The following is an 18,284-nucleotide window of genomic DNA, read 5'->3' as shown; positions in this document are numbered from 1 at the left end:
TGCGAGTGATACGTAAAATAAATGTTTGAGTAGTACAGTTTATACTTTTACTTGAGTATATATTTGAAGAAAGTTTGGCTAAGTGACGGTCGTTACTTTATTTTTTGATGTTGGCTATGGCTGAGGAAATCTTGCCAATCAAATGCAGCCAATTGAGTCACATGACAAGTGTTGTCATCAGCTGTTAGCCACAGATTGCGGCTCCAAGTGGAGTGGTCTTGAGTACTTGAGTACACTACCGGTCAAAAGTTTGGGGTCACATATACATTTTTTTTGTGTTTTCCATTAAAAGTCACACTTTTATTCATCAAAAGAGTTGCAAAATGAATAGAACATATAGTCAAGACATTGACAAGATTAGAAATAATGATTGCTATTCCAAATAAAAATTTAATAATAATAACCTATGCACATATTCCATTAAAAAACAGACGTTTGCAACTAGAATAGTCGTTTACCACATTAAAAATGTATTTCTGATTCATTTAATCTTATATTCATTGAAAAAAAGGTGCCTTTCCTTCAAAAATAAGGACATTTCTAAGTCAACCCAAACTTTTGAGCAGTAGCGTAGTCGTTCCACTGCATGCTTTTTTTTTTACTCAAGTAATCATTGTCATGAGTACTTTTGCATCTACTTGAGTAATTATTATCTCAAAGTACTTTTACTTGAGTTAATTTTGTGGCTACTCTACCCACTTCTGTCCAGCAGAGAGGCAGTATAGCATCGGTATAGAACATCTGGGAGTGGCACATATCATCTAATTGTGTGTGTGTGTGGGTGTGTGTGTGTGTGTGTCACTGGGTTTCAGCCAAATATCCCACACAGAGGTATAGTGGGGGGGTCAGATCTCAGTGAAGCCTGAGGCAAGGTCAGCAACCATTCGCAAAACATCTTCCATGGAAGAGAGCGAGAGAGGGAGACAGCAAAGCAGAGTAGTAGAAAAAAAAAAACTAGAGTTCGGAAAAGAAAATCACTGATGGTTCAAGACGAAAAAACATCGAAACAGTCTGATTCAATTTCACCCCTGCCCAGTGGGTGAAACACAATCAAACATGTTCACTTCCAAAAGCCTCCTTCCTTTCTCCGAACCTCACGTCCCATTTCCGAAACACTGTAGAACTTCTACAGCGTTTTTTGTTTTTTTTCTACGGGAGCTACAAATAGCAGCATCTATTTGGGCGAGGCAAGAAAAAACAAAACAGTTTGAGAGTAGGTTGAGAAGACGTACACACACGGGGGGGGGGGCTAACTGTAACGACACGGGTGGGCAGATGGTGCAGACATATGGGCCTGTTAGGGGGCAAAAAATAAATAAATGAACACTCACACATAAACATTGAGATGAACTGTGGGTGCCACAAACTGTTGGCCAACTTAGCCAGCTGAGAAAGAGAGAGCACACGTGGGAGAAAGACACCAACGACGGTGCACGCCGATTCATAAACAGATAAAATGGTGGCGACGGCCTTTAGAAATGTACGCTTCTAAGGGTTCCTAAAACATACATTAATTGTGTGTGCGTTATGACAATTAGGGGTGGAGAGCTACATACATACATACATACAGTGGTGTAATCTCTTTTATATGTAGATGAGTCTCCATCTATCGCCTCCGTGTACATATCGCTGAACGGCGGGTTGTTTTTCCACCTCCGAGCGGAACTGTTTTTCTTCTGCCGTCTGCTACAGTCGCTGCTGTGTTTATCCTCACTCTGCATTACTGTCTGTACATTCTCCTCCTCCTCTTTTCTCTTCTTTTCCCTGCCTGCCTCCCGCTCAGTCTCAAAGCCCTGTGGCTCAGTCAGAGAGAGAGAGCGAGAGACAGTCTGGCGCAGAGAGGTGATGTCCTCCAGCAAAACAAACAACGGCTTTGTACAACATGTTCCCTTTGCCCGTATCACCTGCACACTTTCCACCCTGACTTCGAGTCAACATCTACTGTCCGGCACGGATGAGCAAAACGGAGGAGAACAGAAATACCACTACTGTAAAGTCAGCTTGTGTATATTCAATATACTATATTCATAGTTGAAGAACAACCGCTCTGCCAGGCCTCATTGCCTCACTTTTTTTTTTTTTCCTAAACTGCATCAGTGCAATGACTCATGGCTGTTTAGAATGAAGCTGTGGTACTAAAAATTCAAACAAGTGATCGGATGAATAGCATATTTTCCTTCCATGTAGGAAAAGAGGGATAATAATAATCATAATAATATAACTAAGAGACGTCCTCAGACAGCCTCTGTGATGGTAATTAAAGCCCTGTTGTGTTATTGTTGGTGTTAGCCTGTTACATTGCAGCAGAAGAATTCAGACGACATTAAACCGCAGTGTGTTTTTCTTTCTTCTTCTCAGCTTGACATATGTTTCGGTCACTGTGACTGTGTGATAAGTAAGTGTCTCCCATCTGTGTTTGTGTGGAAATATATTACCTAATCTCTGGCTCACACTTTTGGACGCTTTCCATATTCCCTCCCAGTTTGACGACGAGTGTCTGACAGACAATGCCGCCACCTCGCCACTTTATATTCCGTTTGGCTCTCTGGCCTCGTAACGTCTGCAAATTTAATTTGATTGCAGCTGTAATCTTTCCGGGCTAGTTAATTGACTTTGCGGAGCTTCGTCTACCTCCTACCTTGATGGGGAAGGGTAGTTAGATAACTTACAATGCCTTATCCTCTCCCCCATGAATCTACATTCCCACAGTGTGTTTTGGTCACTGGAGAGTACTCTTCAAGAACCCGGATAAGCTAATGTGTTCTTGAAGGGGAAGCTGAGCGAACCACAATTTTCCGTCATCTGTCTTGTCACAGCAGGCAGGGAAATGCTGTGAAGGGCTCTTGACTGAATTCAGATCTTATTAAAAACATTCAAAGCATTATCTGTAGGATCTAGCTCCTAAAAGCTGTATGGGGCATTTCATTTAAAAAGGAGAGAACTGCCTTAAAGTCAATGTGGATGTGAAGTTCTATGATTTAGGATAATGAAAACAAAATGAGTGGGTTTTCTCTGGGTTCTCCGGCTTCCTCCCACAGTCCAAAAACATGTGACATGGGGATTAGGTGAATTGGGCACTCTAAAGTGTGTGAGTGAATGGTTGTTTGTCTATATGTGGCCCTGCGATAGACTGGCGAACTGTCCAGGGTGTACCCCGCCTATCGCCCAATGTCTGCTGAGACATTGGGCACAGCACCCCCCCACGACCCTCTGGTGGAGGATAAAGCGGTAGATAATAGATGGATAGATGGATGGAAACTAAATGAACTTCAGCTGCTGGGTGCAGAGGTCAGTTGACCTTGTGTGATGATTTCTTCAGATGCATTTGAAGAATCAGCAATGGATTGTGATTGTGGAGTGTGATGAGCAGGGCACAGGAAAAGCTGTTCAACGTGACAGCAAACTATTTCTTTTGTGATTTGTTTTCTTTTTTTTTTTCTTGTTCTGTTGGCATGACAACATGTTACCAGAGGAATTGCATACCTGGTCTTCGAACTCCTGTATGTCACGGTGTTGGCATTTTGTGCCGAGTGAGTGGGAGTTCTTATACTGTGATGACGAATGGTGAGAGTAGAGTACACACACATTGTCATATCCCTAACATTTACCACTTTGCCCAATGTGCAACCATACAAACATTGTAGGAAATATTTAGTTGTCACACTTGTCAAATTACGATAAAAGGTGTTATTATACAATTACTTTGTTGTTGCATTTGTGGACACTGGAAGTGCAATAACAGCATGACCTAAAACCAGCCGCGGGTTTAATGGTTCTGAACAAGTTTGTTATCGACCAAAAGCGTAATCACGATGTGGGTTAATGGTTAAAGCGACATGATCAATTGTGTGGGCTTACATCATGTAGTTCAGTAGCTGGTCCACTTTGCAGTGCAAACAATGTCAAAGAGTCACTAGCCTACATTACACGATACCACCGACTGCTTCGCCAACGGGCCACAGTATGTGGGGTTGGGAGATTGTGCAACTTAAGCGAGAGTTAGCAGCTAACTCCCTCATTTCCTCTTCACCCTACACACAACAGACACCACCTCCAGGAGTTGATATAGATGATGCAGCCATTGTTGGGCATGCATCTGAAGAGAAAGACCTGGAGTACAGGAAGGTCACGACTTTGTCGGGGTGCAGGAAGCAGCCTCAGACCACACAGGTGACGACCTATGGTTTGGATTGTAGAGGGATACAAATACCTGGGTGTTCACCTCGATAACAAACTGAACTGCACTAATGAAACAGATGTCCTGTACAAGAAAGGTCAACCATGTCCCCATCTGCTGAGGACACAGGAGGTCCTTCACTGTGTGCAGGACACCGTTTTATCTATGTTATGCACTATTTTTATGCCATACTACACGGTTGGTGTAGTGGTTAGCACTCTTGCCTTTGCTGCAAGAAGACCTGGGTTCCTGGGTTTGAGCCCCGTTTGGGACAACTTCGGAACAAGGGCCTTTCTGCAAGGAGTTTGCATGTTCTCCCCGTGTGTGCGTGGGTTTTCTCCGGGTTCTCCGGCTTCCTCCCGCAGTCCAAAAACATGCAATATGGGGATTAGGTGAATTGGTCACTCTAAATTGACCGTAGGTGTGAGTGAATGGTTGTTTGTCTCTGGTGGAGGATAAAGCGGTAGATAATCGATGGATGGATGTTTGAATCAGTGTTTCCAAAACCATGACATGTTCTCAAATGTCTTTAGTCCACAAAACAATACTAATCAGTTTGAATTATTTTGTTGTTATACGGAGCAAAACACCATGGAAATATTCAAATTTAAGCTGGAAACTCAGAGTGAATGTGAAGATTGGATAATCAAAATAGTTTTAGTTATCAATTATTTGATTAATCGATTAATCATTGCAGCGTCAGTAAACTATATGTAAAAATATTTTAATAAATGTCATATTTTCTTGCATATTATCCATCACTTACAATATCTCTTACTTTCTTCAATATGTCACTTATCTAACTCTGTTAACATGTTAATTTGCCAAGTATGGGATCAAAATCTAATCTAATCCAACCTATAAACAATTGTGTAGAATAAAAGAGGATCATTTAATTTCTGCCTACAGAGAATAACAACAACACGCCTGCAACGTCGTATCCGTGAACATTGAAGAGAGGGCTGGAACAAACAGCTACTGTGAATGATGTTACTTTCCAACCCTTAGCTACTCTGAGAGAAACAAGTGTGTTCCCATTGACTAATTTCATTAACACTGACACGGGGAACTTCATTAGACTGTCACAGTTCATTAATGAAACGAATGTGACCGAGCACGAGCACAAACACGATGCACGTTCACACACACATACATACACATACACACACACACCCTGACAAATACATGCATTATTGCACTCAAACAGACACAAGTATCAAAATTACTCAGAGAAACTTACGGGTTGCCATAGTCCCAGACAACGCACTGAGGATCTGATGTACCCTGCAAGATATGGGGGGGGGAGAGGGAAAAGAGAGAAGATAAGAGGTTATTGCCAATCGAGAGGATGAGTAAAAAGGGGGCGGGGCAGACAGGAGACAGAGTAGCTCATTGCCGGGGGAGAGAGAGCGATGCTGCGCGGACAATGGAAAGAGGTAAACGGACAATGAAATGGAACGATTGAGGGAGACAGTGGGAGGGAGAGATGGAGAAAGAATCACTGTCAGGGAACGGGGCAGCAAAATAGCTGCTGCTTCAGAAAGAAAGAAAGAAAGAAAGAAAGAAAGAAAGAAAGAAAGAAAGAAAGAAAGAAAAAAAAACAGAAGCTATGTGAGCAATGACTCGAGAAAGTTAGAGACAAGACAAAAAAGCCATTTCATGGACAATAATACACAGCAAGTTGGGGCCATAAACACCCTGTAGTTGAAAAGCATTTGAATTCTCCATGTAAGTAGAAAATAGAAGTAAACAACTATGAGGCAGTAAAATGTATTCAGGTATAACAGCTACTTATTAGATAGAGCTGGCCCTTTTGGAGTGTGCAAATGCGAGAGTCAAGAGAGAGAGACTAAATTAAGTCGGTTTGCCTACTTTACTTCACACATAGTTTTCCAAGGAATTTAATGAAAACATTTTGAAGAGTAGAACAAAGTCGCCACGATCCACAGGGTGCAGCGATCAGCTACCACCTCAGACTTAATGCATTGACTCACTGAACCCCCAAAGCCAATCAAGGCGGCGGGGGTCAAATGGCAGATGAATCATGTGGTAATCAAAGCTCAGTGACGCCTGGTGGGGAAAGAAGACTCACTCGATTGGCGAATCAATCACATGATCAATGTCCTTAACGGACTCATCACAGCCTGTTCCACTGGTGATCCTCTGTGATCTGGTGCATGTCCGCTCAAACTGTATGCCTTATTTGACCAAGGATTGGAATGTGATCAGTCTCAAGGTTACCGTCATGGCTTTTCTCATCTGGATCATAGATTCTGCTCCTAAATTAACTTGTAAGACCCACAGAATGAAAGGAGTTAAACGAGTGTCTTTGAGGTCAGAATGACTGAGAGAAGTAACTGTTACAGTTTCTGTGTCTTTTTTTTTTTTTTAGAGTAACAGTAATTTAGGCGACGTTAACTACCTACAAGTGAGATGCTATTCTTCTACGAGGCTTATGCAGAGCAGTCTGTTTGGTCCTCCCTCAGCCCATGCATTAAGCACTTTGCCTTTGAGCTCCCCCCTATGGTTTAGGGGATTATAGCAGTGTAACAGCCAGACTGCTCTGTCAATTATGAATAGGATGATGTCCACTTTAAGAAGACTCACTGAAGCCCGAGGAAAATGACCTCTTCTTGACTGAAGAGGAGACGGAATATTTTCTGAATGTCAGCTTTAAAAAAAAAAAAAAAAGCAGAGACGGAGGTGATGCACATTCACATCTGCACTATTAGAATTTATTTCTCCACAGGCAAGGTCATCCCTCCTCCTCTGAGCAGTTTTCCTAACTCATCCCCCATGAATCAGTGAATTCAATGCATGGCTGGAAGCGAGAGGATGCCGCGACGGCACTGTTTATATAGACACGATCAGAGGCCAGGTGACACACAGATTGATGGACGACAGCACTTTGTTCTGCCTCATACAAACACATTGCTGTCAAAGACATTAGATGTGCTCGGGTATGCATTAGTATACGGGCTTGCTCTGTTAACATTTAGCTATCAATCAGCGGCCATCGGGTCCAACTGAATGGTATAGTGGGAGTTGACATACCGTGCACTCCCACCATGTCCGACTATACTACTTAAGTGCCGCGTTGCATAATGACAGCATCTGCTTGACTGACGCTTCTCAAAAGGGAGATGTCTGATTCTAACGGCTGCATTTATGGAAGGTAATGATAGCAGCCACAGTACCTTAACAGCTCTGTCGTCTTTTTTTTTTTTATTCCTCTTTAAAGGAACAGACATTTTCTACTTAGACTTTCACAACCACAGAGCAATTTAGTAGCCACGCATTGAGCTGATGAACCAAAACAAGACGGGTTTAGAGCATCTTAAAAGCCTCCAACTTTGAAGATTATACGTTAAGAAAATAAAAGCGAGTAATCTGGTTGGATGCAAGTCAAATAGATTAAAAGTTGTGTTACCGGAAAGATGTACGGCCTATGTTTGAATCTAAAGAGTTCCCTTTTATAACCTAAAAGGCCGAATGAAAGAGGGCTAAAGAAGGGAGCAGAGAGGGAAGGGCAACACTTGGCATCTGGTCTACTGGTCCACTGTGGACACACACAGGGCTTAATGGCCTTCTGCTTCTTACTCATCACCAACCACGAACACACACTTTGACACTATGGAAGTTAGTGTCAGGTGTGAGCGAGATGGTCCGACTGAAGCAGATGTCTTCTCATCGAGTACATGACCACGCAAAGAGACGCCAATATCCCCCCTTTGAGGGTGAACTTGGCAGCGTGTTTTCACGGCCCTGCTTCAGTGACTGTGCGTTTTTTTTAGTTTTTTTTTTTTACAGCCAAGGTCAAAACCTGCTACCGCTGAAGATCATGACCTACGACTGTGCACCTCTTTTATTTTGCATGCCTTTCTGTTACTCATACACCAAAGTAACCAAAGCTCAGCATTTTCCAAGGAAGTTCAGGCAAAGGTGCAAGGACGCTCAAACAGGAGGTTAACAGTGCATTTAATTGCTCTGAAATAATGATGTGTGTGCAGATTATAATTGGGAAGCATTCTTATGTAGTTTCACAAAATGCAAATGAGGTACAGGAACTTTCTTTTCGCACTGGAACATGAAAACTGCAGCTGTGCTTTAAAGGAATAGTTCCATAGAATAAAAGGGGAATAAAAAGTGTCTTTTGAGGAGAAGAAATGATCGCTGCGCTTCCAGGCTTCTGACCATTAAATATTAAAGTACAGCCAACAGTCCATTAGCTTTGCTTAGCATAAAGACCAAACACCTGGGGAAACAGATCCTTAAATTACTTTAAGGTGGATTTTCTTGGACAGAGCAACTCGCTGCAGGCTGCGGTTTCATTCTTAAGGAATAGACACAGGAGCAATTCTGGGTATGAAGGCTGATTTTGGTCTTTCAGTACCTGTTTCTGTAGAACTTTGGTAGTTATTGCTTAAGGTTATTCATTTTAGACAGCAAATATGGACGTGTGCGCTCATGACTTGAATTTTAAATCGAGCCAAATCGATGTGTTAATCACTCGTGTCCGCGGCGAGAATGCAATTTATTACACGGCGAGATTTAAATTCATTTTCCACATCACTCTTGGAAAACCGTATTTATCTTGACGGTCGTTATGCTGCATTGCAACACCTTCCCTGGAACTGAGCAGGGTGTTATAAACAGAGGGGGAGAAGTTTAAAAGACGTGGGCAGACGGGGTCAAAACAAAGACACTATATGAAATGTTTATTGCGGAATATTTTCTATAGTATGAGCAATTTGAAGTGACTGCTGCTGTATCCATTTTCACTATTTAAAAACTCTCTTGTGAATATTCACAGACGTGTAATTATACTTGTTTGGAGTATCCTTTCAGCAGAAGAACAGCCTCTCTGATGTTAGTCAAGGGTATATGCTTGCAGTGCGTACATCGGCCCTCCACACATTGTCCTCAGCATGTGCTACACTGTGTGCCAGAGAAGTGTCTGTTCTCACCAGGAACCTCCGGTTAGAGGTACAGAGCTTTATATTAGGATCAGTATAAAGCCATCATGCTTCAGACAGTGGGTGTGCAACTTGCAGTTAGCTCTGCTTTTCCAAAAAAGTGTTAGACATGAGAATATTACAAAGATAAAAGATGGGAGGCATATAAAATAAATGGCAAACATGTAAAGAATCAATGATTTAAAGCAGTAAGACAGAGGGGTAAGGGATGGAGAATGAATACAAAATCTTAATGAAACACTGTGCACAACACTTTTGACCTCCATGTCCCAACTGCCAAATAAAGAGACTGATTTTAGTGGCAGATTTTGTGATTGTGTGCGTGTGTGTTTTCTGCAGAGAACTATTAAATATTCAACATTATTTTCAAAACTGTGCCTACCTTTTACCCAGAAGAATGGCTAATGAAACCTACATCTTATTGAGGTCGTGATGAGGGCCTCCCATTAAACTTGCACTTAGGCCTTTCTGCTGAATACACCCCATGAGTCATTTATAATAATGCACTCTGCTGTAATATAAACCAAATAGGCACCAGGAGACGTTGCAATGCAAGGAAGTCAAAAAGCTTCGTCCACATTTTGCCCAGGCAATTCACAGAATACTGTGGTGCTTAATATGGTGCAGCACTTTCTCTTTCATCTGAACTCAGGAAAACATGGGGTCAGCAGGGAGAAGAGGAATCCTTTAAAGCGGTTACACATATTTATTTTCTTGGCCAGAGCTTGTTCAATTTACACGTTCATAATAAAAAATGCAAAACCTTGCACGGGAAAGTGCTTCATATGCAATAATTTCCATATTTGTTGCACTGTATTATAAAGTCACTAAGCAAATAAACATCTCTATGGGCGTTGGTAATAGCAATATCTCCCATTTCTTCTCGAAAACAGGTCACAAAAGATCGTCAAGGCAAGACACTTTTCGACTTACATTCAAAAGCGGCGACAGCTCCACCACCACCATGGGCTCGCTGGGTTGCAGCTCTGGTCGCACAGTCACCGTCAGGATCTTTGAGTTGATCACTGCAGGGGGACTACAAAGATAGAAACACACAGAAATGGTGTTATTCAGAACTTGTTCTACCCATTCGACAGCAGTTTGAATTGCTTTGTCTAGAAGATCCTCCATATAACACATATAAAAACACATAATTTCTCCCCTTTTCTCTTTTGAGAGTTGTCTGCAAAACAAAACAAATCTATAAAAAGCTAACGAGAGAGGAAGTGAAAATGGTGCTAAAAAGTAAAAAAAAAAAAAAAAATACATATATTATATTGAACCTATTAGTATTCAGCAGAGCTACGGGAAGAAAATGGTTTTAACAGATCCAACTCATTAACAACCAAAAGCACTGACCTGAATAAAACAGCCCACAGCCAGAACAAACACCATGTCACACAGTATCATGGCCTTTTGACAGCCTTCTGATTTACAGCAGCTTCTACTTTTAAAACTTTTAAAAGAGTGAGAGGAACCAGAAATAATTCGGCCATTCAAGTTCTACTGTACGACGCTGAGCAGATGCAAGAAAATGAGAGAAGCAAGACAGGTTGGACTTAGACCGACAGAAGGAGCGACAGAAGAAATGCCCCCCCAAAATAGAAAAGAATGAAAGAAAATATGGGATGAAAGATTGCCGGTTGGAAAAGTTGACACAAAGAAGTGCAGATATGTGCAAGACGGGACAAGGAGAGGAGGTGAAATATAGTGCAACTGGACACCGTATGACACGAGATGTACTCACTTTGGCACAGGCAAGATGACGCCCAACGTCCGGTACAAGACGGCTCCAATAACATAGTACATTGTAGCCTCAGAGTCCGCCTCTGTTTCTGAAACAGACAGTGTTCCATTCCATCAGTGCAAATTGTCAAACATATACTTTTTGCCATTTCCAGGAAGATCATTCAATTATTCTGCCAATAATACATTATCATTTGTATCATTAACAAAGAAAACAGTACACTGAAGTCATTGTGAGTGGTGGCATCTAGAAAACAGTTAGCCGAGCGTTCATTTAAAATCCCAAATTTGGACAATTTGGCTCCTTCCGATCAGCTTTTTAGGAGATTATACTCATCATGTTCGAGCTAACATGCACTGACAAACTCATTTGATATAAACAAACATCTCGTGGTGAGGCTAACAAACACAGACTTCTCCAGTCTCTTGGCAGCTCGGTTTACATTTACTTTCAAGCCCGCACTGACAAATGCTCCATTAACTACATCAGAGCAAGTTTGTAAATTGCAGCACAATTTCTGAAGCGTATGACAGCTACATCCCATATTCAGGCTAATTATACTTTTGAGTTGAAAATGTACCATTAATTCAGGTGAAAGATCCTGGTGTAACACTTTGTGTGGGTGGAGATGCTCTTTTTCGTCAATTTGTTCGTCTTTTAACAGCAAGTAGCTCACGGCGCTCATAATACAGAAGCCTCATTTTCGAAAACTAAATCCGTCATTAAAAAGGGCAATTATCTTCAGTAAAGTCAAAGTGTTGGAGCCGTTTTAAGACGACGTCCTTCACTCTCTTACTTTCCCCTGTTTGTATAAAGGTGCATTATGTAATAAATCTGAAGCAACTGGCCATAAAATCCTCCTAATATGTCACAGAGACTCAGGGATAATGTTCATTTAACAAACTGAACTCACCAACAACAACAGTACAGCCAAAATATTTGCATAAAAAAAAAACATTTTGCAGACTGCAAATCATGTTTATGTTTTGAAATCATGTTTTGGCATGTGGCGCCACCTACCGCCGTCTACCAATCACTGCATTCAGTAGAGTCTCAGCTGCAGAGCAACCACGGGTTGCCAGTTACGTCAGAAAAGGAATACCTAAAAGACCTCTGTATTTTGAATTTGAATGTAGTAACCGTTGTTGGCCACATTCTTACATATGGCACCTTTAAATCTACTTTCCACCAATGAAGTGTTCTTATCTGGTCTGTTTTTTGCCATTTCCAACCACTTTTCAACTTATCCACTCTTTTTGAACTCTCCTGCTTTGCAACCCCGTGCCTTACGTCACTCCCTGCGGCGTTTTTTTTTTTTTTTTTTACAAAAAGAGCAGGGGCTCCCAAGGAGACATTGCGTCCCTCTGTAAATGTCACTTTGTCTCAAGTGAGGGAGCCGGCGGGAAAAAAAGGAAGAGGGAAAAGTTCATGTTGAGGGCTGCCACTCCCTCCTTTGCCCTTTTAGGCTGAGAGGAGCGATAGTGAAGCATCACCAAAAGGGGGGGATGGGGGAGGAGGAGTTGATGGACTGCTGGGTGACTCATCCAAGATCCTTCGCAGGAGAGATCGTTATGCATGACAGACAGGACCAGAAAAGAGGGAGGGACACAGAAGATCTTGATAGTGGAAAAGAAAGCAAACACGGGGGTGGGGGGGTGGTGGGGCATCAAAGTTAGGATGAAATCCCCCGTGTGTTGCAGTTCAACGACGTCAAATGCAGACATAATACACAGATGCAGGTAGGTGCAGTGACAGTACCGTTAATATTGAGCGATTGTGCAAAAAAGGAACAAAAACCAAGCTGGTTGCAACACAAGAACAAAAGAAATAATCTGACACTGAGATCAAAATTAATCTATGGTTAAAAGAGGCAACGACAGGAGCGAACAAAAACAACAGGTAAGTAAGATACAAAGGCACATGTGAATACTGTGAGAGGAACAAATTGCCTTTGTGAGAACTGAAGAGTCTGCAAGGGAGGCATGCAAATGAGTAAGTCTGTGTATTGGGGGTAAACTGAGGGGGAGGCACATCTACACTCGTGGATGAATAATACCACCAAAACATTTCCCATGAGCAGTTTTTTTTTTTTTCGTCCCTCTCTTCTCGGCGAATGTCTAAGTGATTGGTGGTCAGCTGTAATGCAGCAAAATGGCAACCCACAAGTCACCATGCTGTGAACTTTAATATGCCATTTGTCAGGGGGAAGATATGCGTGGGGTTGATGCTTAGCCGTTATTTATGGTTTTAATCAAAAAATCTAACGCTACATCCAAAGACTTGCATGTGAGTTACTCTTTTCCTTCCTTACCGGACTTTTCTGCTTATTTCCACAACTTTTGTGCACGGTGCAGATTTTTAAAATAAGTACTAAAGAACAGCATTTGAGCAGAAATGATAATATTTCCCAGCTAATAAGAACAAAACACAGTGCAGTTAGTTATGCTGTAACTCACCATTTCATACCAACTTAATCTTTCATTTGGAATTAATTAATGAAAGCGGTTAAGCTGCCGAACGGTTTGATAATTTGCTTTCTTATCAAAAGGTAGACGATAAGATTCGTTGCACGTGCAGATCGGTGTGTTAAGTGCAATGTTGGAGCAAAGAGGCAATTTTCTGAGATAACAGGAAGCCAGGGTAAGTGCATGGCTTCTACACAATACGTCATAAATATTAACATGAAAATGGCAAGTTGTGGATTTAAACGGATTGACATGGTACCAGTATTTGACGGAGAAAAGCAGCAATGCTTCCCGAGTCTTCGCGAGGGTTTTGCTAAATATCAAACTGCAATTATCACATTTCGGGTTTAAACTAACTGAACATTTGCTGTGCTGTTAAGCATATATCTTCCAGGCTCGCTGTGAGGCCAGCTCTGCCCGCCTCCGGTTTCTATGCAACGTTAGAGTGTGGTATTTCCAAATAATCAGTGATAATATCAATCTCACGTGTGCACGGCTTCTAGTCGGAGGGTGTCGCTTGTAAGCAAGCGTGCACGTCTGTCTGTGTGCGTACGCGAGTTCGTCACGTCGGAAAAAAAATCAGCGGAGGACTGTCTCGGTCTCTGCTCAGTGAAGCGATTCATGGACCTATCAGCGGAGCGTGTGTGTGTGTGTGTTTGTATGAGCCTGTGTGCGCACAGACACACAAAGGTGCCGGTGGCCTTTTTATGAGCATGTTTAAGCTGTCCATCTGAGATAGGCTTTCATTACGGGGTAAATGAACCAAACAAACTGATAGCAATCAACTGATGACCTAAACTCGTGGACTGCCGATGGGGAAAAAAACGCAGAGTTCCCAAAGGGCGAAGGCTACTAATAATTTCCTTACTCAAGTATATGTGGAGGCTATATCCAGTTTGGATAAAACAATTTACTAAATGGCATATGCTTAAATGACTGTCCTGAATATTATATGAGGGAATATATTATGTAAATAAATAAACTATATAGGAATAGTGGATGGAGGTGAAGGAAAGACACGCAAAATAATACAAAGGGTTTTGAGGCAACTATTACCGTGAAATATGTAAAAAAAAAAAAGCTTGTGCTGACAACCTTTGACTTCCATCGCAACGCACAGACAACCCGTAAACAGGTTCCGTTAGATAAATGCAAAAAAGTCTATTACATTCTGCATAATGAGGAGATGGAGATTAGAGGAAGAGAGGAGAGGTGTCCTCAGGTCAGCATACAGGATGTCTCCAATGCCAGTCAAAGAGATTCAGTGTCATCAGCTGGAGTTAGAGGTCAGATACAGCTGTCCTCTTTCAGCCTGCAGCCTCTCTGAACTTTAATTTGGGATGGGGACAGGGTGCCAGGCAGGAAGTCTGCCAGTCTAATTTCCTGTGAAATGTGACCTTTGTCTTCATTGGCGGTGAAGTAAGTCTCTTATCTCATACAAACCATTTTCCCCCCACTGTTTTAAGTCTCTTTGGTCCCTTTCCACAACTTAGCTTCTGTGTCTCCTGATACCATCTTTTCTCTTTGGCTTCATTATTTCTTTTTGGGCTGCATTTGGACACATTCATTTTTATTTCTTGGCTTTATTTGAGAACCGATGGAAAAAAATATTCACAGCAGTTAGTACTAAGAGCAGTTAACTGGCTTGTGGTGCTAAAAGCAAAGATTTATCTTTCAAATTTGTATGAGAACTTGATGCACTCAAGGGGATGAGGCAGACTTCCTCACACATGAAAGACCTGCATCTTCTTGAGAACCCCCCCCTCCCTCCCCTCCAGGGCCTCTTAACAGTCCAAATCTATCTCGGTAATATTCTTCTGTGTCCTTGAGAAGGCTTCTGCCTGCTTCCGTGACCCACGTGTCTAAGTGCATGAATTCACACTGGGATTACTCCTCTTCACAAGCTGTCTGACCTTGGGTAAACAGTGTTGTGTGGGGTGGTAACATCCCCGTCCTCTGTCAAAAGATTCAAGACGGTTTGTGAGCATGAAAAATGTAAGACCTGGAAACCTATGAGCCAAAACATGACAAGGTAGAAAGGCAGCTGGGACACTTTACTTTAATACAGTGCGGTAACAATTTGGTAATAGTGTGGTAATGATTTTGAAAATGGGGACGTAATATTTCTGCAGTAACCACTCGAGCTGCAACTGACGATTATTTTCGTAATCGATTAATCTGTCGATTATTTTATCGATTAATCGTTTGGTCCATAAAATGTCATAAAATGTCTTGTTTTGTCCACAAACCAAAATGATTCAGTTTGAATGATTTCTTTGTTCCACGTAACAAAGAAACAAAGAAAAATATCCACATTTAAGAAGCTAAAACAATCAGAAATCTTGTTTTAATAATGAAAAAAAGCTTCAAACCGATTATCGAAATAGTTGACGATTAATTTAGTAATCGATTAAAGGTGCATTATGTAATACATCTAAATCAACTGGCCATAAAATCCTCCTAATATCTCACAAAGAATAATGTTCATATAATAAACTGAACTCACCAACAACAACAGTACAGCCTGCAAATCATGTTTATGTTTTGAAATCATGTTTTGGCATGTGGCCCCACCTACCGCCGTCCACCAATCAGTAGATCAGTAGTTGTCAGTAGAGTCTCAGCTGCCGAGCAACCACGTGTTTCCAGTTACGTCAGAAAAAGAAACCTAAAAGACCTCAGTATTTTGAATTTGAATGTAGTAACCGTTTTTGGCCACATTCTTACATATGGCACCTTTAATAATCAGATTAATTGTTTCAGCTCTAGTAACCACTATGTAATAGCTTGGTAATAAATTTGGGTAAAGTGTGATTTTCAACATTATCATATGAAATTTGGCAATTTTGATTCTCAAACATATTAATGTGAAGATATTACCTGGACAATACGTCATTAACACACTTAATACTGGTGTTATTACTAAGCTGAGAATCACATTAGAAAGACATTATTACTATAAAACTACAACCATATTAAAATACTAAAACAATACCATCACCATGTTGTTACTGAGCTGTAATTTAACATAAACCACTCCTGTTGGCCACATTTTTTGGGGGGGAAAAGTGTGCTCATTGTTTTACTTAGACCAAAATCTGACACTCCAAAAACAAAGAATGGTCCGTCTACCTGCTTCCTCTGGAGGGGCAGTGAAGACATCTTTAGGGATGTAGAGCCTGTCCTCTGCTGTCCTGGCCCAGTCCTTCATCCCTCTGCGGCCCTTCATGGGGAAGTTTATATCGCTGGAAACAGCTGACACTGGTTCCCGTTGGATGGTTATCACTGGACAGACACGAGACATAAATCACTCGAAAACTCGGGGCGCGGCAACAAAGCCAAGGACTTAAAACAAAAGTTGAGGGTGAGGTGAACCGAAAACAATGTGCAAAAATCTTGAAAAGTCACCGAGGCATTTAGAGTGTAAAATCCATAAATAAAACAAGGGGAGGTTTTTTTTTTTTTTGGTCTGAAAAGTTACACTGGATGAACTTCTGTGGTTTTGATGTGATAATTGTGAAATGTGGTGAGCTTTTATCTATAAAAATGTCCGGAAAGTGAATGTCTTAAAACACTGATGGTGTGAAAATAGTCTTTTTCATGTGCTCACCGTGGCAGGATAGTGCAACACTTACTGATGTTGTTTGTAACCATTAGAAAACTCTGAAAAGGCTTCTGGGCTTCTCCGATGAGGTGAATGAAATCCTCTAATATCCTCATCAGCAAAGCGGCACCGGGAGCGACCTGTGGTTTGAATGAAAAAGCAATGAGAATTGATTATATTTTCATCATAATTACAAGGCATGGCCAGCTCCCCATGAGACGCGTCTCACCCACTGAAACATTTTTTTTTATTTATTTCATTATCACCAATGATGGTGTTCCAGGGGGGTGGTAAACTGTAACCATGTGGGATATAATATCAAACTGTGTCTCTTGTTTATTGTGTCCAGATGGCAACGGAACACACCTCAAATCAAGGGCACCAAGCTGGGTCACACACACGAAAACACACAAACGTGTAAAGACGCATATAGAGTCACCTCGCGTAATTAATAGGAACCGACTGTGTTTATGGAACAGGTGCATTTTTATGACTATAATCACGAGAAATTTATGCGGGGTTGTGTACGCATTTACAGTACTTCGCCACACAATCACTCACACACACCTACAGCCACACACGTTTAGGACCTCGTAGAGTGGTCGCCAGCCCGCGGTTACAGTAAGGAGGTGTTCAAGGACACACAAAAGTAACACACACGCAACCAGAAGACTTTACCTGGTGAGCATCCTCCCATTTCTCCAGATTTTCCATGTCCAACATGTGACTGACTATCTGGAAGAATTTCTGAACACAAGACAAAGTGGAAGTTAATGCGGATGCACTTTGACACACAACGGTTATATCCCAACATTCCATAATATCAAAAGTCTCTCTAGTATTAAAGATCCCATATTATACCCTATTTCTTCAAGTTAACCTAGTTCACTGGTGTCCTAATGAAAATGTCTGTGACATGCTTTGGTCAAAACACCAAAAGGATGTAAGTAAGTAAAACGAAACTTAAGGGACAGGAAATGACATCAGCCACAGAGGCTACTGGGAGCTAACAGTAGTTAGCATTTGGAAAAGTGATCATTTGCAGGCTCTAGCAGGCACATTGGTGTCAACATGTATCCAGTGGATAGATACATCCTCTGAGGCTGGAAGTTTGTGTAGGACTCTGTGCTGCACTGTGGAGCCAAGAATAGAACTTTTTGCAGACTTCCTGTTTTCGGATGCCATTGCCCTCGCCAGCACTCTCACGTGTTTTACGGACAAAGTGGGGCTCCCCGAGGCAATAATTCCAGTAACAGCGACATGTGACATCCCAAGGAGCGCGGAAGTCAACATTGCATGTTTTATCTCCTGTAGT

General features: G+C 41.6%; 1 protein-coding gene across 1 annotated transcript in view; it reads right to left on the bottom strand.

Moving 5' to 3' along the window:
* Window positions 1–18,284, bottom strand: part of adgrb2 (adhesion G protein-coupled receptor B2) — a gene marked incomplete at both ends in the record, with an annotated part of 128,638 nt that overhangs the window by 57,952 nt on the left and 52,402 nt on the right. Inside the window, 6 exons of the mRNA XM_083899742.1 lie at window positions 5,418–5,461; window positions 10,087–10,189; window positions 10,901–10,988; window positions 16,498–16,650; window positions 17,001–17,109; window positions 17,648–17,716. Coding sequence (XP_083755868.1) covers window positions 5,418–5,461; window positions 10,087–10,189; window positions 10,901–10,988; window positions 16,498–16,650; window positions 17,001–17,109; window positions 17,648–17,716 — 566 coding nt within the window. The remainder of the gene's footprint in view (window positions 1–5,417; window positions 5,462–10,086; window positions 10,190–10,900; window positions 10,989–16,497; window positions 16,651–17,000; window positions 17,110–17,647; window positions 17,717–18,284) is intronic.

This window comes from Microchirus variegatus (assembly GCF_963457635.1).
Source record: "Microchirus variegatus genome assembly, chromosome: 13".
Taxonomy (NCBI): domain Eukaryota; kingdom Metazoa; phylum Chordata; class Actinopteri; order Pleuronectiformes; family Soleidae; genus Microchirus; species Microchirus variegatus.
The sequence above is the reverse complement of the archived record's forward strand: the minus strand, read 5'-3'. Positions and strand labels throughout refer to the sequence as shown.